The sequence below is a fragment of the Miniopterus natalensis genome, chromosome 8 (genome assembly GCF_054644295.1).
Source record: "Miniopterus natalensis isolate mMinNat1 chromosome 8, mMinNat1.hap1, whole genome shotgun sequence".
NCBI lineage: Eukaryota > Metazoa > Chordata > Mammalia > Chiroptera > Miniopteridae > Miniopterus > Miniopterus natalensis.
The window spans coordinates 1145215-1166399 of record NC_142088.1 but is presented as its reverse complement, the minus strand read 5'-3'; the positions used below and the strand labels follow the sequence as shown (position 1 = coordinate 1166399).

The window sequence follows — 21185 nt, the reverse complement described above, 5'->3', positions numbered from 1 at the left end:
ATGTCTGAGGACAGGCACGGCAGCCCTGATACCTGTGGCGCATTGACGCACGTGGCAGTGCGTCCGCAAAGGGCAGTGACCGCCAGTGAGGACGGCTCTGCAAGCTCAGTGCTGAGCGGGAAAGGAAGCACCGAATAAAGACCCCACTCATTTTGGAGGTGGGAGACACGACTGGGGTGTTAGGTGTCGGGGCACAGTCGCCCTCGGGAAGGAGAAGGGGTGGTACTGCCCCGGCGCAGGTGCGTGCCTGGGATGGAGCAACTTCAAATAACAGACTTTACAAGAAGGCTTTAGAAACACCACATGCTGTTGTGCAAATGGACATTTCATTTAAACAAAAGCCTGTTAAAATGACTTGTATAGATGGCTAACCATTTTCAGAAGTTGAAGCTGAAGGACCTTTGAGAATTCTGAGGTTTCGCACCTTGGTGGGGCGCGTGAAGTCTCCTATCTGTGAGCACTGGGCGGGCAGCTCAGCCAACGGTCAGTGCCCAGGCCCTGACAGGGGCAAAGGCGCACCCTGACTCATTCCAGTGTGACTGGGGACAAGCAGGTGCAGCTGAGCACTGGTGCCGGGCGGAATCTGACAGACGGGACCACGGACACACACAGCTCTGCTGAAGAAGCCCTGGTGTCACTGCAACAGGTTGTCAAAAGAAAGCGGCACAGCCCTGGCCAGTGTTACTCAGTGTTGTACCCTCAGCCTGCGCACTGAGGGGTCTCAGGTTCGACTCTTGGCCAAGGGCACGTACCTGGGTTGCAGGTTCAATCCCCAGCCCCGGTCGGGGCTTGTGCGGGAGGCAACCAATCGATGTGTCTCCCTCACATCAATGTCTCCCCTCCCACCACTTACACTCTCTCTGAAAATCAATGGAAAAAACATCCTCAGGTAAGGATTAACAAAAACAAACAAAAAACAACAAAAAAGAAGAAACCAGCACAACACACACGGGGGATGTGTTCTTTTCTCACTGTCTGGGTGGGATGCCGCAGCGGTGGATACGCCAGGCCTTACTCAGTCTGGTCACCTTGCATCCGTGTCCAGTGGCCCAGTGGTCAGCAGAGGGGGCTGTGGCCTCTTCTCTGAGACTCGGGAATTTTCCAAGGGGGACAGCACACAGTGCAGCCCCCCAGCTCAGATCAAGTCTGGTCTTTCTTGGGACAACAGATCACCCTGGTACCAGACACATGGCACAGCCACTATAAAAGCAGAATCGGGGTGGTCGTGATCCCTCCTCTCAGCTACAGGTGTCCCACAAGCAAACACAAGGCTCAAGGAACACACACAAGCTCTCAAAAGAAAAGAACCTGGGAATGTTTAAGATTGAGCTCCCGGGTGAAATGCACAAGCATCTGCTGTGCTTTATGTTTTTTAACATTTTCCAGTCTGTTAGGAGACTGCTGAATATGCTTTAAAATGCTAAAGTCAACCCAAAAGTTGTGCTGAATGCTCCTGCAGCCCCCACACAAGGACAAAGCCACTATGAGGCTGAAGCTAAGGGCCATGAACAGCCCCTGGAGTGACCCTGCAGTGACACCACGTGCTAGGACCAGGGAGCAAGGGGAGCACAGAGAACTTCGGAACTGGGTGTGGCCGTGACCTGGCCCTGGGAGTGGCACTCACTCTCTTTTCCTTTCTCCTTGTTTTTGAGTTGCTGCAGCTTCTGTTCCCGGTGCTGCTTCTCCAGCTCCTGCTCCTGGCGGTGCCTCTCCAGCTTCCGCTGGTGCTCAAGCAGCTCCTGCTGGTGCTTCATGGCCAGCAGCTCCTGCTGGTGCTGTGGGAAGGGAAGGAGACAGAGAGATCAGAGCCCGGCCGGGACAAGGCGACACACATGACAGAATCAGCAGAGGGCCAGCTCCTGTGGGTGTGGTGCTGATGCCGCTGCTGGTCCCGCCCCACAGCCAGCGTTTCCTACAATTCTATCCAACTCTGTTCAGTGCGCAAGCATCTGGGCTGCTCAGGGCCCAGAGGTCTCCTGACCTTTTCAGTGTTAAAAACAAAGATGAAAACAACTGAATCCTAGAAGAAAACACACAGGAAGACTTCCGTCGTCTTGCAGCAGGCTGGGAATGTCTTTTTGAGAACGACACAAAAGCATGAAATACGCATTCCTGCAAAGGCGCAGCCAACCCACCCCTGGGACTCGCCCGTGAGACATGGGGCACATCTACCCAAAGCCATGCCCAACGTGCCTGTGAGCTGAACACAAACTGCTCACACGCTGGACCGCTACCACGTGAGGAAAAGGGATAAGCTACAGGGACAGGGAAAACCACGGGCAGGCTGTGGACACGCGGTGAGCGTGCCCACCACCGACAGCGTGGGAACAGGGAGTCAGCAAGCAAAGCTACTTCTGTGACGTTCAAGAATAGGGATTCCCAAGACCTGATGACAAAAATCAGAGGCAGGCCATAGACGCTGAGGGTCACCTCTAAGAGCTTTCCTATGGAGAAAAAATTACATGCTGTCCAGTTACAGGACCCAGGGGACAATGGACCTGACAGGCACAACCCATGCCCTTCTCCCTGTTTGCCACCTGAACTTTCAGATGACTCTAGGTTGCAAATGGCACGTGGTCAGAGGAGTGCTGGGGCCAGACTGCCCAACGTGACCTGGCTCTGCCACACACCCCTCAAGTACTGAACTCCTCACACCATGCTCAGGGCTGCTGCGAGGACTGTCAGACAGCCTCTGGAAGACACTTAGAACAGGTGGCACAGCTTCTCGTCTGCATTCTGCCCTCCTCTAAAAGAGCTTGGCTCCTTCTGATGTGGCAATGTCATCCTAAAATCAAAACGAGGCCCTAGAGGCCTCCAGGGAAACAGCACACACAGAACAGTGCAGGGGTGAACTCCAGGAGTTTTACGCTGTGAAACGGGCTCCCAGTTCTGCAGTGCTGGTGGCCAACAGCCAGCACAGCCTGGGTCGAGGGCCTGGCTCCAGCCTGAGACCTGGCATCACAATGTAAGTCTGCACATCAGCTAGAAACGTGCAAACAATCCCAACCAGTGGTGCTTTCTCACCGCTTAAGAGGAAACCAAAGTACACCCTGTGACTAAACAGTGATGAAGTGAGGGTGGAGCATGCCCCCATTGTTAGTTTCGACCCAGGACACGTGCTCAGAGCCACGGTGGGGCCTGACATCATGCTCACGAGGACAGGCACCCATGGGGAAGGACTCTGCCTGAAGGTGTATTTGCTGGTCTGGATAGATGCAGAGCATTTGCCTGAGGGCCGAACAGTGTCCTCATTGAGACACATCCCACTCCTGGTTATGGCGCGTCAGCAGCTCCGCCCTCACGTCAGAAATCTCAAGAAATGTGCACCTGGCCGGCCTGTCTGCTGCTCAGGTTGGGACAGTGAGTGATACAGTGACATTCCGAACAACGCTCTCATGGTGAGGTGTCCCTCCCCTCCGGCACTGCTACACCCCATGGGGCCCACGGCCGGCCGGGTCCCTTTCAGTTGTTCAGTACTCATTTATGCCTAAATGAGGAGCGTTCGCTTAATAGTCTCTCAATATTTACTTTTGAGCAAGGACCCAGAAGGAAAGCGATCTTTCAGTTATAGTTACAAAAAGACTGGAAACCACCACCACAGATACTGGTGATTAAAACTCAAGGATCACAGAACTCCCAGAAAAACAGCATTGTCGTAGATTTTAATGAAAGCAGCAGACACAAACAAGGCTCAGGCTCCCTGAAGCGCCCCAGAGCATCACTGCACGACCTTACTCCACCTCCGGCTTGGATGGATACTACACAGTATTGGATTTATATTAAAACCCATAAAACAGATGGGAGACGAATGAATCCGACCTTGGCAGCCACCCTCGGGATGCAACGTCTCATGTCAGGCCTCTCTCTTAATCTTGAGACAGAGCTGTCCTCTACACGCAGATTTAGGGACAGGGGGACCAACTACACCGTGAAGAACGTCTGCTCCACCCTCGGCACTCACACATCTCACTGGGGCACCATCTGCAGGGAAGGCTCCCCGCTGCCTCTCCACGGGGAATGGGGGGATGTGTCACAGAGCGTAGTCTTCAGGCTATAGGAGGGGTCTCTGAGATGTGCTAATTTCCACGTGTGGTAAAATCCATAGTTATTTGCACCTAGTATCTCGCTAACCTGTGTACAGGTCAAGACTATTCTATGGAGAAAGGAGAATTGCTAATAAGCTATTTTTTGCAGACTGAAACGATCATGACCAATTTAAAATGAGACGTCTCCAACTTAATTTTTCTAAGAAAAACAACAACAACAGATCCCATTACTCTAATGAGCATTTAGCACTGAATTTACTTTCAAGCCAATGCTGAGCTCAGAGCCAAAGCGTGGGCCCTGGAATGAGCTTCTTTGACTCTGACTAGGAATCAAACATACGAATGTTCAAGTAGAAACCCAGCCAAATGTCTGCTCTCACATGTGAACTAAAACAAACCCTGCTACACGAAGGACTGACACTGGGGGCAGGTACTGTCCCGGCCCCAGCTGAGGACAGAGACCTTCAGCCTCCGGGGGGCTGGCAGCTGACTCACTCAGAGCGCCTGTTTACCCTAACGATTAGTAACCGACCGGCTACTGGAAGCGTAGCAGTCAGATTCTACTAAAGCACATTAACACCGCCACAGGGGTGTGTGCAGTGCTGCTCGGCCTTCACCCCTGCACCCAGGGTAACACTATTTTCTCCTTCAAGGCTGGGTTCCAGCGGCACCTTCATAAAGACCAGCCCCCCCGCTAGGAATCCTGGCGCCTTCCCTCCCAGCTCACCACCACCTGGCACACTGGCACTGGGGCCCCAGACTGTCTGTGGCTGGGCTGGGGCTGAGCCTGCCTTCTGCAGCGCTCAGCCAGACCTCGAGCAGCGGGTTGAGCATGACTGTCCACCTGCCCACAACCGAGCTCCTGGACCCTCATGCCGGGTGTATTCAGGGCTCCCCAGCCCCCTTGAGGCAGACAGGCTCAGGGACGACACAGGGCTCCAGCAGGCGCAGCCATGAGCTCCCTGAGTGCGCTCCGCTGGCTCGCTAGTACAGCCTCGGGTGACCTGGAGGCCAGGGCTCCAGGCAACATCTCTTCAGCCGCCTGCAGCCAGGTTTCCTTTCCACTTTCTCCCTGTTCCTGCAAGGAAGAGTCACGCCCTCAACTAGACAGCTCATAAAACCCTGTCCTGGCCCTGGGAACAGCGCCATTCACACCGGCAGACATGAACAGAAAGAAGTTCCTCCTCACTAGCAAAAAAGCACGAATTCAAACAACGCAGGAATGATGTTTACTTCTCACTGTCAGGCCTGCGGAAGGGAAGGTGCCAGCTGCCTGCACCTTGGGGGGAGCACGGCCTTTCTGCTACTATCCCAGCCCCCGGCTTTATTGTCGCGCCCACACTGATGATGCTACTCACATGCGGTCCACAGAGTAGTCAAGTTTAGAGAGGCCGGCAGAGTGGTGAGTGCCAGGCTGGGGTGGTGTCAGTGGGTGAGTGACACTGAACTTCAGACCTAAAGCGGCCCAGGTGGCAAAGTCTAGGTGAAGTGTATTTACCACAGTGAAGAAATGGCTGCGGGTCTACAGAGGCACCAAATAACACAGCAATTCTACCCCAGAGAACTGAAAGCCGGTGCCCCAACAAAACCTGTGCCTGCTCACAGCAGCACGGCCCACAGGCCGAGGGGAAACGGCCAAGCGCCCAGCGCCAGGTGGACGGACACCGAAACTGAGGCCCGTTCACACAAAGGACTGTCACTTGGCCGTGAAGAGGAACAAAGCCTGACGCTCGCTGCCATGTGGGGAGCCCTGACCACGCGATGCCAAGGAAAGGAAGCGGGACACCGAGAGCCACGTGTGTGACTCCCTTCCTAGGAAACGCCCAGAACGGGCACACTCACAGAGGCAGAGGGCAGACGAGGACGCCTGGGTGGACGACGGGGCCGGGAGACACTGATAAAATGTTTCGTAACTAGACGGTGGTAATAGTCGCACAATATCGTGAATGAGCTAAGTGTCACCGAATAGTATACTTTAAAATAGTCAAACAATGAATTTTATGCTATGTAATTTTTACCACGATAAAAAAAAAATGACTAAGGAAAAAACTAAGGATTTTCCATAAAAGAAAAGGGAACAGGCACAGCTGTTTCTCATGGGGATCTCCGTCTGTGGGCCAGGGGACAGTGAGGGTGGCTCCTGAGACCAGTGACGACAGTGCAAGGCTGCCGCCTGTGCTGTGCTCCACATGGTCTCGGAGGGTCTCCTGGCCCTCCCGGCAGCAGGAGGGGAAGGCAATGGAGGCTGCGAGGCAGAGCCTGCCAGGCACCGGAGACACAACTGAACTGGCACGGGAAACAAAAACGCACCTGCCAGGAGCGTGACCAGAGTCCCAAGGAGCACTAGAAAACCATAAGACCACTCCACAGATGAGCACACTCACCATTTATCTACTACCACCTGGAGAACCAGCTGCTCTAGGAGGGGAAAGCCATCTCTGCACACATCCTGAGGACCCAGGAAAGGCCTCTGCCCTGGGAGAGCCAGAGAGTGGGGGACTGACTCAATCCCACAGGAGAACGGGAGGGAGTTCCTGGGGTGACCCTGAGGGACCCGTGACATGGGGAAAACAGGTCCCACTTTCCCTGGAGCTCCACATGACCAGGGTCAGAGATAGGGCCTTCAGGAGACACCCTTGGCCCATCAGGACCTCAGGACAGCAAGTCACCCACATCTGGGGCCCAGCTTTGGCAAGAGCAGGGTCCTGGGATGGGATGGGCCCTGCCACGGGCTATTACGGAGGTTGTCAAAGATAACTTTTCAAGATCTGAATGTGGCCATCTAAACAGGGAACATGCGCCAGACAAGGCCTGGGGCCTGGGAATCCAGCTTCATGGTTAACCCCATAGCACTTTTTCATTTGAAACACTAGAAATATCTATTGCTTTGATAAAATAAAAAGAATTAAAAATACAATTCCCAAAGCAGCAAATTTAGAAAACAGTTTTAATCATTTGTGCTATCCCAGTTGGCAAAAGTTCACAATTTCTGGGCACAGACCTCCCCATGCCCAAACTCTGGCTCTCTCACACCCCACCTCAGGTGCAGGGCTCAAGGGGACCCCGTTCTGGGGAGGGGAGAACTAACTATGCAGGATGCAGGCAGAAACATGGGACCTGAGTCAGCCTGACCTGCAGAGACACTGTCAAGGTCACGTGCAGTCCTGAGCACTAAGACCCATTAAAGGTTTCCTGCACCCAGAGTTAACAATGTATATCCGCTTTAAAAATGATGCCCGCCCGGCTGGGCTTGGCGCAGTGGTTGAGCGTCGACCTAGGATCTAGGTGATTGGGGTTCGATTCCCAGTTGGGGCACATGCCCGGGTTGCGGGCTCGATCAGTGACTCTCTCATCATTGATGTTTCTATCTCTCTCTCTCCCTCCCTCTCCTTTCCTCTCTCTGAAATCAATAAAAATACATTAAAAAAATAAATAAATAAAAATAAAAATGATTCCCTTCTTATTTACAAGTTTCTGTTCAATTTCACTGATGATTTAAGGACACTAATTAGACTGCGTGCTCAAGAACTCTGTCTGGCAAACACTCCTGCCAAATGCCACTAACAATATGACAGCTTCAGAAGAGGGTAAGTCGTCCAAACAAAAGCCGCTGATGTAATGATACAATTACAAAGTTTAAACGGCTTTTATGATCCCCACTCTAAATGGAAAAACAAACGATTAAAATGCAGAGAACGTGTGACCTTGCGAGTCCTCCTGTGTGTGGAGAACCAGGTCTGAGCTCCTTGGGACACGGGCAGGAAGGGCACCTGCCCTGCACAGGCTGACGGGGGACTCGGAAGGACATTCCTCCACCTCCACGGCAGGGATGCAAACTCCTAAAGTGCCAGGTGAGGACAGGAACAGGGTCAGGGAAGGGAGACCTGGCCCGGTGCAGGCGCAGGACCCGGCCACAGGAAGCCCGCTTGCCCCGTAATGCAGCACCACCCTCTCGAGGGCCTTGATGTTTCCCGCTGCCCTGATGACCTCACATACATGGGGTTTGCTTATTTCTCAACATCTCATTTTTTTTCTACGCGCTACAAATTCAACTAACTCCTACATGAAGCGTGTCTAATGCAGGCTAGCACGAAGCACACCTGCAAGCTCAGGTCACTGGCGCTGAGTGCCGCCACTGTATTAGGCACGAGGTCAGCAGTGTGCGGAGCAGAGAAAATACGGGGAAAATGCAATTCAACAGGTGGCTACCTAGGTCTCCCTTCAGCCAGGTGCATCTATGTTGGGCCTGCAAACCTGTGTCCAGGTGAGGAAAGGTGGACAAGTGACTGACGGGGGCACACAGTGCTCTGGCCTCGAAAGATGAAGGGCAGGGAAGGGCCCGCTGGCCATGAGGAGCCGGGTGAAAGAGGGCCTACCTGGACAGATGGGAGAGATGGCCCGTGCGGACCTTCAGTTCTGTGAGGTGGGACGGGTGCAGGACATAATGGCAGAAGTCCTGAGGGACTGCGTGGAAGAGTGCACCTCCCGCTCTCACAGGCTGGCCCCAAGCCCTCGTCTTTACACTGCTTGCTGGAGTCACAGAAACATGAGGCTGCTGCTTCACAGACAACACAAGATGGACACCTGTTAGGGCTCCTGTCATTACTGAAAGGCCTGCTAACCGAGGCCACTGTGTGGGCTGCAGGCAGTCACCTGGAGTAACTTCAACAACCCCTGACATTCGGCTGGCAAGTGACCATTTCCTCCCAGTCCTAAAAACCAGAGTCACACTGTCCCCACTCATGGGTAAACCCACTGTGGGCCGCCCAGAGCCTGCCGTTCCCCCTGCCCACCGCACAGGCAGGACCAGGGAGGGGAGACTTTCCCATCAGCAGGTCCAGGCCGAATTTGGTCCCATGGGCCTCCCTCTTGTCCCAGCCTCCTGGAAGAGCGGGTGTGGGAGCGTGTGTGCTCGGTGTCAGGGAAGAGAAGGGCATTGATTTTTTGGACAAGAGCACTTGTTGAAAAATAAGTCACAGTGGCTGCACATGTCCCAATCTCCATGGAAACTAGGGACACCTTTGTCACCCAGAATTACTATGCTCCTCTGAAATCTAAAGGCAGAGCAATAAGGCCTGGACATCCAACAGCTCAGCAAAGCATCCTCTCCTTGGTTTGTCCAATGCTGATCTTAGAAGGCCAGCCAACTCAGAGTGGAAAGGGGCCCTGACAGCCACACATCAAACCAACAAGAACCAAAGCAACGATCAAGATGGCCAAGACCAGGCCTCCAAAGCAGAGACCTCCCATAACCTGATCTCTCGAGGCCCAAGGACAGAGCTCTCAGACCTGCCTTTGGGGGTACATGCTTGTACTCTGTGTGCTTCGGGATCCGTGAGAGAGGGACTCAGAGCTGCCACTGGGCCCATTCTCAGGGACACACTGAACACTGCGGTGCAGCTCCCCGAGCCAGGGGACACTGCAGGGAAGCCTGCCTCACCCAGCAATCTGCTGGAAAGTCCACAGAGCTGGTAGCACAGCCTGGCACACTGACCTGTCCCTCGTCTTCTGATGTGGTTAAGTGAACAGCTAAGTGCTTCCTGTGGACAAGGAGAGAACTGGGCACCTGAGGTCGAGGGCATTACTGGCCAGAGGCAGAAACGGAGGGATCATGTTACTTTGCATGGCGCCGTGGGCATGTGCCATCGGGGTGCAGGCTCATGCCCGAGCAAGCCAAGCCTGGCTGAGCGGTGCCCACCCACAGCGCCATAAATGCCTGCGGAGTCTCTATGGAAAGGGCATCTTACGCATCAGGTAGCACAGGGTGTGGGCTGCCCAATACAGTAGCCACAGACGTGGCTACAAGTGCCTGAAGGGAGCCAATCCAAACGGAGAAGCCCTCTCTGTGCCTGGTGCACAATGGTTTGTCAGACTTGGCAGGAATAGAGCTTTCTATACTGATTACACGCTGAACAATACTTTAGAAATGTGATGTGAAATAAATATTTGAAAAGTAATTTTACCTATTGCTAGCCAGGCTCCCAGTGGCCCCCAAGGATGCCGGCTTCCTGGTATCTGCCCCTTGTCTGCGCCCCTCCCAGGATGGACCAGGATTGGTCTGTGTGACCAGGAGATGAAGGTGGGAGAGGGGTGCGTCACTTCCAAGGTTAGGCCGCAGGAGACACTGAGGCTCCCACCAGGAGGCTGTGCTGTGAGGGGCCCACGTGATGAGGACCTGAGGCTTCCTGTCCACAACCACACGTGAGCCTGGACATGGGTCCTGTGGCCCTAACCGCAACCCTGTGAGAGACCCTGAGTCCCTACCGCCAGCTGAGCTGCTCCCAGGTCTCCGACCCACAGAAACTAGGGGTTAATACATGTTGGTTGCTGTAAACTGCTAAGTTCTGGGGTAATTTATTACATAGCAATAAATAACTTACACAACCTGGGTTTTTTTGCTGTTTCCTAGTAGCCACTAGGAAACGTAAAATCCCCTACGTAACTGTAACATACCCTGCTTATTTCCACGGGGCAGTGCTGCTCTGCACGACTCTAATACCATGAGAGCTTATCATGATCTCACCTGGTCAACCGCACAGCATCCCTTCACTACATGTCACCAATACGTGTTTCTTTCTTATGTATTTAATTTTAAAATCTGGGATCCAATTCGGTATTTGTAGAGAGTAAGTAACCCACCAAAAGATCTTTGCTAGTTTTTCTTACTCCATTTAAATATAAGAAAATGTTAAAATCTCTTTCCAGTTACAAAAGATCTGTAAGAAAAAGTGAAAAAGGCAGACACCACCCAAGATGACCAGGTTACTGTTCCCGCTGGCAATTTTCCTGTGTCACAACATACACGTGCAGGTGAAACTAGATGGGAAGCACCCTCCCTGCTGTAAGTACATCCCACACTGGATTTTGGACACTGGTCCCACTATGTACCATGTCTGCCACACACATTTACTTGGCCAGCCCTGCTGCTGGGAAGACAGGCATCCGGTGATCTGTCCTCACAGCCTGGTGAAGGCTGTCCCTGCCCGTGAGTCCTGCTGGTGCAGCTGGTTGCTGGGGGCCACACTCAGCAGCTAGGGTCAAGGTGCAAAAGCAAGTGCCGGCGCCAGGACTCACCTTGATGTGCTCGTGCAGCTGGGCCTCATGCTGCCGCGAGAGCTGCTCGTGCTGCCTCTGAAACTCGGCGATGAGGATCTGCCTCTGCAGCTGCTGCTTCTGCTTGAGGGCCAGCAGCTCCTGCTGCAGCTGCTGCTCCCGGAGGGCAGGCTCTGCCACGGGCAGCGGAAACTGGTGGTCCAGGCGCAGGTCCATGGGCACTGCTGAGGGAGCCACCTGCAAAGGCAGCGCAGAGGCCACGTCCACTGGGGAGAGAGCACAGCACAGTGCATGGTCACTGTGAGCCACGGCGACCCGCCCGAGCCACTGCCCAGGCCCCTGGCAAGCAGCAAGGCTTCCCACACGCTAAAGGCCATTTCACATTTCGGATGCCCCTTCCCTACTCTTGCCCAACAGGCTCACAGTGCAGGACTCAGCAGCCTCCGAGGGGATCCACTCCTCAAGTGCAAATATCACAGCCATCAGCAATGGTCAGACCAGGGCACAGGCACGAGCTCCCCACTGCACCCCTCACAGAGGCCTGCGAACTCACAGGACCCTGCTGTAGGCTCATCGCCTTTTCTAACAGCACGATTGAAAGTCACAGGGAAAAGGGAAGAAAAGGCCCAGGAGGGGGCTGAGCAGCACTACGCAGGGAGGTGACTGCCGCGCCCTCCCTCCCTCCCTCTCGCCAAGTCACTGAAGAGCTGTGTACCCGAACCACAGAACAGTGTGTGCCACAGAGTGGTCCAGACAGACGCTCAGGACGAGGGCCCGTTTCCATGGCGAGCAAGCACGCTCTCGGCAAACATGTTTACAGGCTGCAGCCCACGGAGCGCCTCCCAGCTGGCCTGCACAGGCCGCGCGACCGTGTCGGCTGCACAGAGCCTGTGGCCTCTTCCCGGAGTGCAGCCGGCTGGGGACAGCACGAGTGATCGGAATGAGACACAGCCGCGGGATCCGTCTTGATGCTGAGTCGACACCGAATCAAGGCAAGGAGAGGAGCACAGGAGGAACGTGGGCTTTCAGTTATGGGCACCTCGAGACAGACCGAGGTGGGCGCTCCGCGGGGAAGGGTTCCCACTTTGAAAATACATGGACAACCCGGCCGGGCGTGGCTCAGCGGTTGAATATCGACCTAGGATCCAGGCGATCAGGGTTCGATTCCCGGTCAGGGCACATGCCCGGGTTGTGGGCTCGATCAGTGACTCTCTCATCATTGATGTTTCTATCTCTCTCTCTCTCCCTCTCCTTCCCTCTCTCTGAAATCAATAAAGATATATTTAAAAAAAAAGAAAAAAGGTATTTTTAAAAAATAAATAAAAATGAAAATACATGGACACAGGCTGGTACTATGGCCCAGGGACCCTTCTGTGGTGGTGCTCAGACAGGCAGTGGCTGCCCTCTCCCCCCACTCTGATCATAAAGCCCCCAGAGGAGCTGAGGGGAGAGACCAAAACAGGCCCACAGCCCCACCTCCTTTTTCAGAAAAGTTCTCCTACAGTCTGCTCTAGGCTCCATTTTTCATCAACCAAGAGAACCAGGCCTGGGGGCCGGGGCAGGAGACTGGGCCTTGCCCTGAAGGTGGATGCAAGACTCAGATGGGAGCCCTGACTCAAGAGACCAGGGTCACCAAGGACCAGTCCCTCAGGGTCACCAAGGGCAGTCTCCGCCTGGACTCTCAGCATAGGCTACGTTATGCACATCACCTGGTCCCAGAGTCTGCCTGGAAGTGGCTCCCCCCAGCCCCCTTGCCAGAGACCTGGCCCCCAGGCCACCAAGTCCTCCAGTCACTGCCCAGCCCCATAGCCCATAGGTTCCAGTAAAAGAGCCCATAAGTGGAACCGTCCCCTTGGGACAGAGCATTTCTGTGATCACTGCCCAGGTGGCAGGTCCCATGCTGGTCTTTCTTATGAGGCTCAGTCGGGGAAGACTGGGCTGAGGGAGAGGCCGGATGTGCGAAGCCCTGTGCTCTGACCTGAGCCGATGCAGGCACAGCACTCTGAGCCCATGTCCTGACAAATGTGTCACCCGCTGCAGCGCATGGCTCATGGAGGCAGAGCTCAGGAAGCTGATGGGATGGAGGCTGCACAGGACGCGGGCTCCCTCATTCCTTTCCACCCCAAGCCCAGAGCAGTTGTAGCACAGGAAACAAGGAAGAGACAGAGCTGCCCAGAGGGCAACCAGCAAATTCTACACATTCTATCATTTTAAGAAGCTGTCCTCTCTCTTCTCTTTCAAGCACTAACAAGCAGAGGCTAAGCACCAGCTGACAGTTTCTCTTCTATTCTCCAAATCAGTGAAGAGCAACCCCTAGCTTTTTAAATGTATGCATTTTTGTCTAATTGGGTATCAGACTTGACCTATTAAGAGGTTTTCATTTGACCTTTATGTGGGAAAAATCTACACAAATAAAGAGTTTTCACGACCAGGCCCAGGGAACAGCAGGATCCTAACCCCCCCCCCCCCACACACACACGCTGAGAACACTGGAGTTTTATTAATTCCCCTGCTTTTCTGTTTTGATCATTTCTATTATGAAAAATACAGCAGGGGGAGCATCAGAATGTCCAATAGTTAATCTCTTAACTGAAAATAGCCCTGGCAGGGAGGCTCAGCTGGCTGGGCACTGTCCCCTGCACCGAAAGTCTGCTGGTTCGATTCTCAGTCAGGGCACGAGCCCAGGTTGTGCGCTCAGTTCCCAGCAGGGGGCGTGCAGGAGGCAGCCGATCAAAGTTTCGCTCTCACACGGATGTTTCCCTCTCTCCCTCTCCCTTCCTTTTTTCTAAAAAAAAAACCAATAAAAAACTTAAAAACCTGAACATAAAACAACTTTGAAGGGACCCTTTTTATTAACCCTAAACTTGTGATGAGCCACTGTTTCCACAGGAGTTCATCTGCTGCCGGTGTGCAGGGCCTCCCGCTCTGTGCTGGGTGCTGGGCGCAGGCCCACTGTGGGATACCACATTGGGGCCGGGGCGGAGGTGTCCTCAGCAAATGCCATCACTATTTGGACTGCAGCATTTCCTCCATATGTGTTAACGGTTACAAAGGAACGAAGTCCTGCCTCAGTTTACCTTTTTGAGGTATCACAGAAAACGTCACTCCTCTGCCACAGAAAGTTTACAGCTGGGCAGAGAGACTGAAAAGGCGACCATCGCCCACGTCAGACACACCCAAACCATCTCCTGCCACGTCTCCACCTCGCTGACAATGCTCCACTCATGGTCACACACAGCGGGCAGCGCATGGGGGCCACAGAGACCCACGCAGGGTCAAGAAACGCTGCCCGCTCACCCCTAGGGGGCCCCGCCGACATGCCAGGTGGGGGGAGTGCTCGAAGCAGTCCCCAGCCCTGCCCTGCACACCAGCTGCCGAGAGAAGTCACAATCCCCATTCATCCGGGCTCCGAGGTGCGTCAGGCGTGACTTGTATGGATCTAGTATCACAACGAGCTGAAATGCCAGGGTTCCCAGCAGAAACGGCCAGTGTCTGACCCGAGCACCCCGGAGAAGACAATAACCCTCCTTCCCTTAGAGAATGCAGCACCAACACAAAACGCCTGTGTGCCCGTTAATGCTTTACGGTGGAGAACTGCTGGCAGAGGCTGCGCTTGAGAAACACACCAACACAATCGGACTCATGACGTCAGAGACCCACAAAGAGCACATTCAGGGCCCAGCAAGAAACGCAGGCTGTGCACGTTACAAGTTCTCAGCCACAGAGAAAGCCTGAGCCTATGTTTCTTTATTCAGTAAGTGATCATAAAGCAGGACACTGTCACTCTCATCCCGTGGTCAGGTCCTCTCTTCTCGCGCCACGCCACGCCGTCCCTGTCCGAGAGATGCGAAACAGAGAAGCACTATTCCCAGAAAACCGGCCAAAGTTCAGGGTCCATTCAAGTGCAGAATGACTCATTCAGACCCAGGGAAGGGTAACAGATGTTGCAACTGTGTGACCACGATTTCCTCTCCTCTGACATTTTGCCGTCTGGGGGGAGAAAGGGCGGAAAAAGAGGGCGGGGCAACTAGAAACGCGTGAGTGGCGTGAGTGAGGGAAAACCGTTCCTCTCCGGCTGAGCTGTCCGCACACTGAAGACCGCGTGGGCTGGGATACAGGGCGGCGCGCGAGGGCCCGGGTGCCCTGCACAGGGCACGCCCGTCGACATTGACTTTGCCAGGCGGCCCTCACTTTTCTTCAGGGCTCTAAGTCCCCCTGTCCTACCCCGACAGATGGACCCCTAGGGGCGGCGGCGAGCACAAGCACAGGGGCCTGGCAGAGTGATGAGGGCCAGGAAAGGACAGGTAGTCTCGAGTTCAGCCTGCCTGCAGCCTCCAGGGCAGCGGACAAGAGTGCTTTCTGGGGAGGGTCCCGAGTGTCCCCAGGACACCAAGGGCCACCCGTTGTGGCATCTGGCAGGACAGCCACATGGACCAGAACTGCCCTGCACTCCTGCCTCGGCCCCAGATGTGAGCCATGCAGAAGGCCCTGTGGAGGGATGTGTGTCCTCGGGGGAGTGCGGCCATAGGGGGCAGGCACAGGAAGACTTGATCAGGACAGGTGAGCAGCAAACAAGAGTCTGGGGCAGGCTCATGGCCTCTGTCCACAGGCAGCTTTGGGGCCAGCCCTGCCTCCACACCTGCCCGAAACCCAAGGGCTCGGCCCTGCCAGCTGGCCCAGGGCCTCCTGGTCGACGGCTCGGCCTCATGCGCCCGGGTAGTCCCTCGTCTCTGTCCTCAGTAGGAATATGATAAGGCTTCCCGGTCAATTCTGAAAGTGCTGCGCAGAGGGGGGTGCTCAGTCTTGACACTCAAGGGGCGGCTTGTTGGAGGAACATGGCTGATGGCACTTACTCTGCTCCCTCCGAAAACTCCACTCTTCAGCCAGTAAGAAAAGCACAGAATCTTTCCCCAAAAGCGATCGCCAAGGAGACAACAGCCATAGAATCTGGGAAGCTGTAAGTGGCTGGCAGGGCAGAGCAGACCACACAATGGGTGCTGCCGATGCACTAGGGGCACGGGCTGGGGCGGAAGGTCTGTGCCCGAGGGAGGGGCTGAGCAGGGCTCTCTGGTGAAGGAACACGCTGAGAGAAAAGGGCCACAGGCCATGGCATCTGGGACTGCATGCAATGACCAGGCCCCGGCCGTCTTCCTCGCATCCTACTCTGTACGGGCCCGACATGCAGGAAAGCCTCCTCTGCGAAGACGAGAGGCAAATCCAAACGCGTGCTGTCTGCTGAGGCCCCCGCCATGCTCCCCACTGAAAACTGAAGGCTATGGGTGCTGTTCTCTAGGGCCCCCCAATGCCTGAAAGGTGCCGGAACAGGGAGGCAGCCACGATGCCACAGGAGCGAGGAGGCTCCACACACACGTCTCAGCTACACCGAGGCTCACTCTGCATCCCCCTTCAGATGCACAACCCAAGGATGGTTTAGTAGAGTTACCACATTGCACAACCATCACCAAGAACAGTCTGGAACACTTTCATCACTCAAATGGGATTTGTCCTCGTGTACTTATCTAAAGGGCAGCGATGACATCTGCTAACTGGCCGAATGAATGCACAGGAGCGAGGACACAGGACGAAGGTACCACCGAGTCCAGGGAGGCGGCGAGAGGAGCACGTGTGTGATGAGATGTCAGGAGTCTGGTTTCAGGTACATCAAGTCCAAGATGCCTAGTGGCCAGGTGGGGAACCAGACCAGCAGTGGGCTCCAGGATCGGAATTCAGGGAGATCCAGGCTGGAGCTGAGACGTGAACTGCAGCAGAATCAGGACGGTTTCTAAGCTGATGTGGGAGGAGACCACTGAGATCCCCAAGGGGCATGTCCACAAGAATGAGAAGCCATCCAATTCGAGCCCGGGGGATGTCCCACCACTGAGATGCAGGAGAGAGGAGAGAGAACCTGCCAAGGGCTTGAGGACCAGTGGCCAGGGCAGTGGTCAGGTACCAGGAGGATGTAGTCTTTGGATAAGAGTGGTCAACTGGGCCCACCTTGGGGAGAGGCCACCAAGATGAGGGCTGGGTTCTGGCACTGGGCAATAAGGAGCCACTTGCAGGAAACCAGGGAAAACTGGCATGTCAGACGCTGCAGGGCCACCAGGAGGGTGGCACTTACAGCTGAAGGGCACCACTGATCTCACCTGTACACAAGTGCAGACAGCATCGGAGACCAATGCCAACCTCCCGAACCTGGAGGGGGTGAGGGCTCAAGGCGGGTGCAGCTCAATGGGCAGAGAAAGTAACAACCTGGACCCCATTGTTCTTCCCTGGACCAACAGCACCAAGGGAGGTGATGCTGGGAGACACCCCCCAGCAAACACCACAACCAACAGGAACAAGAACAAAGGCCCCAAACCAGCCGGGCCCTGCAGGGGGACACATGGCAACAGAAGAGACGCTCGTCCACATGTCCACATTCCTCAGGGGCGCGTCATATGTCTGATCTACTCAGACCTTACCTTGGGCCCCAGTTCTCCCTGGTGGACAGCCATCCTCACACCACCCGCACCACTGGGTCTGATTCTCTTCTGGTGCATATTTTTTCAAACAGTCCTATTAAATGACAAGCTGAAATTATTGAAGTCATCAGGACTTTTAAGAAACGAAACTCTTAACAGACCACTTCAATGCTTTTTACCACAGAGTAATGCACTGTATACACAATGCAGAAAGCTGTACTCAAAAACGTGCCCCGAGTCTGACTCCACAGAAAAGCTGTTCCTGAAGCACACGGATCTGCGTGGCTGCCTCCCGGGAGCTCCGAGGCCCCTCTCTCTACACGGCACCAGGACGCCACCTGCCCCAGCAGCTCTGGCTCAGATACACGCACAGCATCTACTTGAATCTTCCCGCTGCCAGACAGCCCTGGCGCTGTCGTCACAGCCTCCGAGTCCACACCCTCCTGCGCACGGCTGGACGAGCTGGGTCCACCCGAGGGGGCAGAGCCATCTGCGCCCTGAACCACGGGAAGGAACCATGGAGCGGTGCTGGATGCCCACTCCAGGTTCAGACCACCCTTAAAGCTCTTTAGAAAACCCTGAACGTCTCTGATTCCCTCTCTCTGAGGAGGCAGAGCTGTTTTGGAAATATCTGCAGGCTCAGCTTGGGCAATGGCTGGAATAAAACCCTGGCAAACAGGGGAAACTGGGCTTTCAAGTGCACCAGTGTGCTTCCCAGAAACTACAAATAGAACCCAGAACGGTGAAACCCGCTCTAAGTTCTCAGCTACCGACGGCGAGCCCACCATCCAGAAGTGAGAGACAGACAATCGCGTGGGGCCTGCTGTCGCACCTTTGTGAGCAGGTGTGGCTGGGCGAGAACTCTGACGTTGCACAGCCACACGTCAAGGCAGCGAGAAGCCCGCGCGCCGTGTACAAGAGCCACCTATATTACCGACGTCAGTCCCTGCCGCCCAGGAAGCTGTCCCACTGGTGACCCGACCACAGGTGGGAAACCAGGCTGGGAGTTAGTAGCTCGCCCAGGGCGGCAGCCAGTAAGTGCTGACCCCTGGGTCCAATCCGGTCACACCCACTGAAGCGCCCGCTCCCGCCCCTGCAGCCCACACCTGGGCCTTGGCTGTGCTCCCACCTGTAAGTTACTCTCTGAAAGCTGTTCAATTGCCCTAAACTCAATGATAAAAATACATTATCTACAAGTTAAAATAGCTCCCGTGGTCTAGGAGACCACAGATCTCCTGTGCGACTGTCCCAGCACTTCAGTTACATAAGGTCAAGTTTACTTCACAGAAAGGACGCATTTCAGAATTTCCTTCTTAGCAACCTCCAAACATTTGGTTAAGTATTTTACCTAACAGCTGGGTTGCAGTAGGAACCAACATTACTCAATAGCAACAGCTGAAATATTTAAAAATAGAAGGTGTTTCTTCCACTTGGTGGAGAGAGGAGACAGGGCAATGAAAAGGCCAGCCTGACGCAGGCGGCCCTTCTCAGGGGGCCGGCCCCTTCCAGCACGGGTGGGGAGGTGGCTGCCCTCCTGGCCAGCAGCGAGCATTCCACTTCGGCTTTCTGGAAACCAGTGTACCCGCTGGACCTCAAATGTCCAACAAGAAAGCAGCCTCTTTCAAGGGCGTGGTGGGTCATGGGGGTGGGGTGCAGGAAAATCCAACAGGAAGCTGGAAATGTGGGACTTTAGTGTGCTGGGGTGGGGGGGACAGGGGTTAGGTTCAGACTTAGGGTCTAGAAGAAACACCTGGGACACTGGTTTAAAATGCATGTGTAACCTGGTAGTTGCCTGGCCTCTCGCAGCCTGGGTGCCCACCCTACAGCCTCCTCGGAGAGGGAAGTGAAGTGCTAGATGAGTGACAAGTGGGCAGCACTCAGAGAGACGGTTGCTGTCCTAATCGCCATCACTACCAAAACTATCAGTGTCCAGGGCTGTGAGGCTGAGCTCTCCCACCCAAGGTGTGGGGGCTGCTTCTATGGCTGGACAAACTCTTACTGCAAAACAGATCCCGGATGAGACACCTCTGCTGAGAAACAGTGAGACTACAAAGTACAAGTAGAAAATGCACTGGTCACTCTAAACAAACATTGTCTGTAAGAGAAACTTACACAATGTCTACATTACCCGGGTTGCATGGAGGCCGGCTCTCTTGGCAGATGCCATTTCCATACCATCCATGCCACCGACTCCCAGTGTTGAGCCTCTCAAGGTGGGCTCATGCTCACAGCTGCCACCTCAGCACCACTAACAGGTGCAGCTTCTCAACAGCACACCTGTCCAGCACCAGCCTCACCTCCCCGCAGGCCAGCTTCATCCGTGCTCCTCACTATGATTCATAGCAACTCCGCCTCCAGATGCTCCAAGCGCAACTCCTAGAGTCACCCCCCTGGGGGTTTCCCTCGCAGCCTACTACAGCCTCAGGGAGTCCTATCTACAGGTCTAGAATCAGCCATTCTCACCACCCCCACCTCCCTGGCTGGAGCCAGGCCCCTTGTCCCTCCCTGCCCCATGGGGCCCACAGTCTTTCTCTGCAGCACAAGGAGGGTGGGTCACTCCACTCCGAACTTCAGGAGCTCCCCATTCACTCAAAGGCAGAGCCTTGCTGCTGATGAAGGCCTTGCAGGTCTCTTGGTGACCAGCCCGAGCCCGAGTGGGGGTTCTCCAGTCACATGGCCATTCCCCTCTCCTCTCCTCTCCGGCCTCCTGGCTGTCCTGGGCACTCGCCCTGCAGTCCCGACCTGCAGCTCCTCTCCACTAGCTCCTGCCACTTCTCCAGGCCTTCCCACCCGATGTAAATCTGCACTCTCCACTCCTGACCCCGCCTGCTTCCTTGCCACGCGGCTGACTCACCATGTGTACCCACTGTCCTCTTCCTCTGGCATAGCGTGAGCTCCCCAGACGCAGGGATGTTTCACTCATAAGTCTATGTGTTGCCAAGTGCAGTGACTGGCAGTGACATGGCCCAACTGCCATGACTGACTGAGTGGAGGAACAACTGAATGAATGAACCAACCAAGGAGCCTGGTGGACAGACAGTGCGGCCCTCCCGGGCCACCTCATTAACATGCGGGGAGCCGCCCCGCAAGAGCCCCATCTGTCCTCAGCTGCTTTTTTCTCCACAGCCCTATGGCCTTCTCAGGTCTGATGTTCTGCGCAATTTACTACCACGACAGCTGAGTCATGAGCACACTTAGGACCCAGCACTCAACTAGAGAACTCGACTCTCTCAAACACGTGATGACGGTTCATAGAAAAGGGCCACGAAGCAAGTCCCGAGGAACTCAGAGGCTGAGTCATTCCCAACCACCGTGCAGAAAGCTGCCAGTCAGTCACAAAAAGGTTACTAGAAAACCTTCCTACTTTCAGACGGTAAACACTAAATATCTCATTTTTTCAAAAAAGAACCATCAAACAGACTTTAAAGATGCTACAAAGCAAATCCTACAAATTATCAAAAGCAGCTGCACCTGTACAGACGGCCGCATAACCTTCCCTGCTCCCCTCAGGAAGAAGCCTCGAGATCACCACGCAGTGTGCACCCTCAGACCGAGCAAGCACATCCGAACAGCCCGTAACGGGGCCGAGCAGGGACGGGCAGGAACTCACAAAATCGAAAACACA

The 21185-nt window shown here is 54.7% G+C and overlaps 1 protein-coding gene across 1 annotated transcript in view; it reads right to left on the bottom strand.

Annotated features, from left to right (window-relative positions):
• Window positions 1-21185, bottom strand: part of HDAC4 (histone deacetylase 4) — a 176275-nt gene that overhangs the window by 56246 nt on the left and 98844 nt on the right. Inside the window, exons 4-5 of the mRNA XM_087819475.1 lie at window positions 11121-11365; window positions 1625-1775 (exon numbers count right to left, since the gene is read on the bottom strand). Coding sequence (XP_087675601.1) covers window positions 1625-1775; window positions 11121-11365 — 396 coding nt within the window. The remainder of the gene's footprint in view (window positions 1-1624; window positions 1776-11120; window positions 11366-21185) is intronic.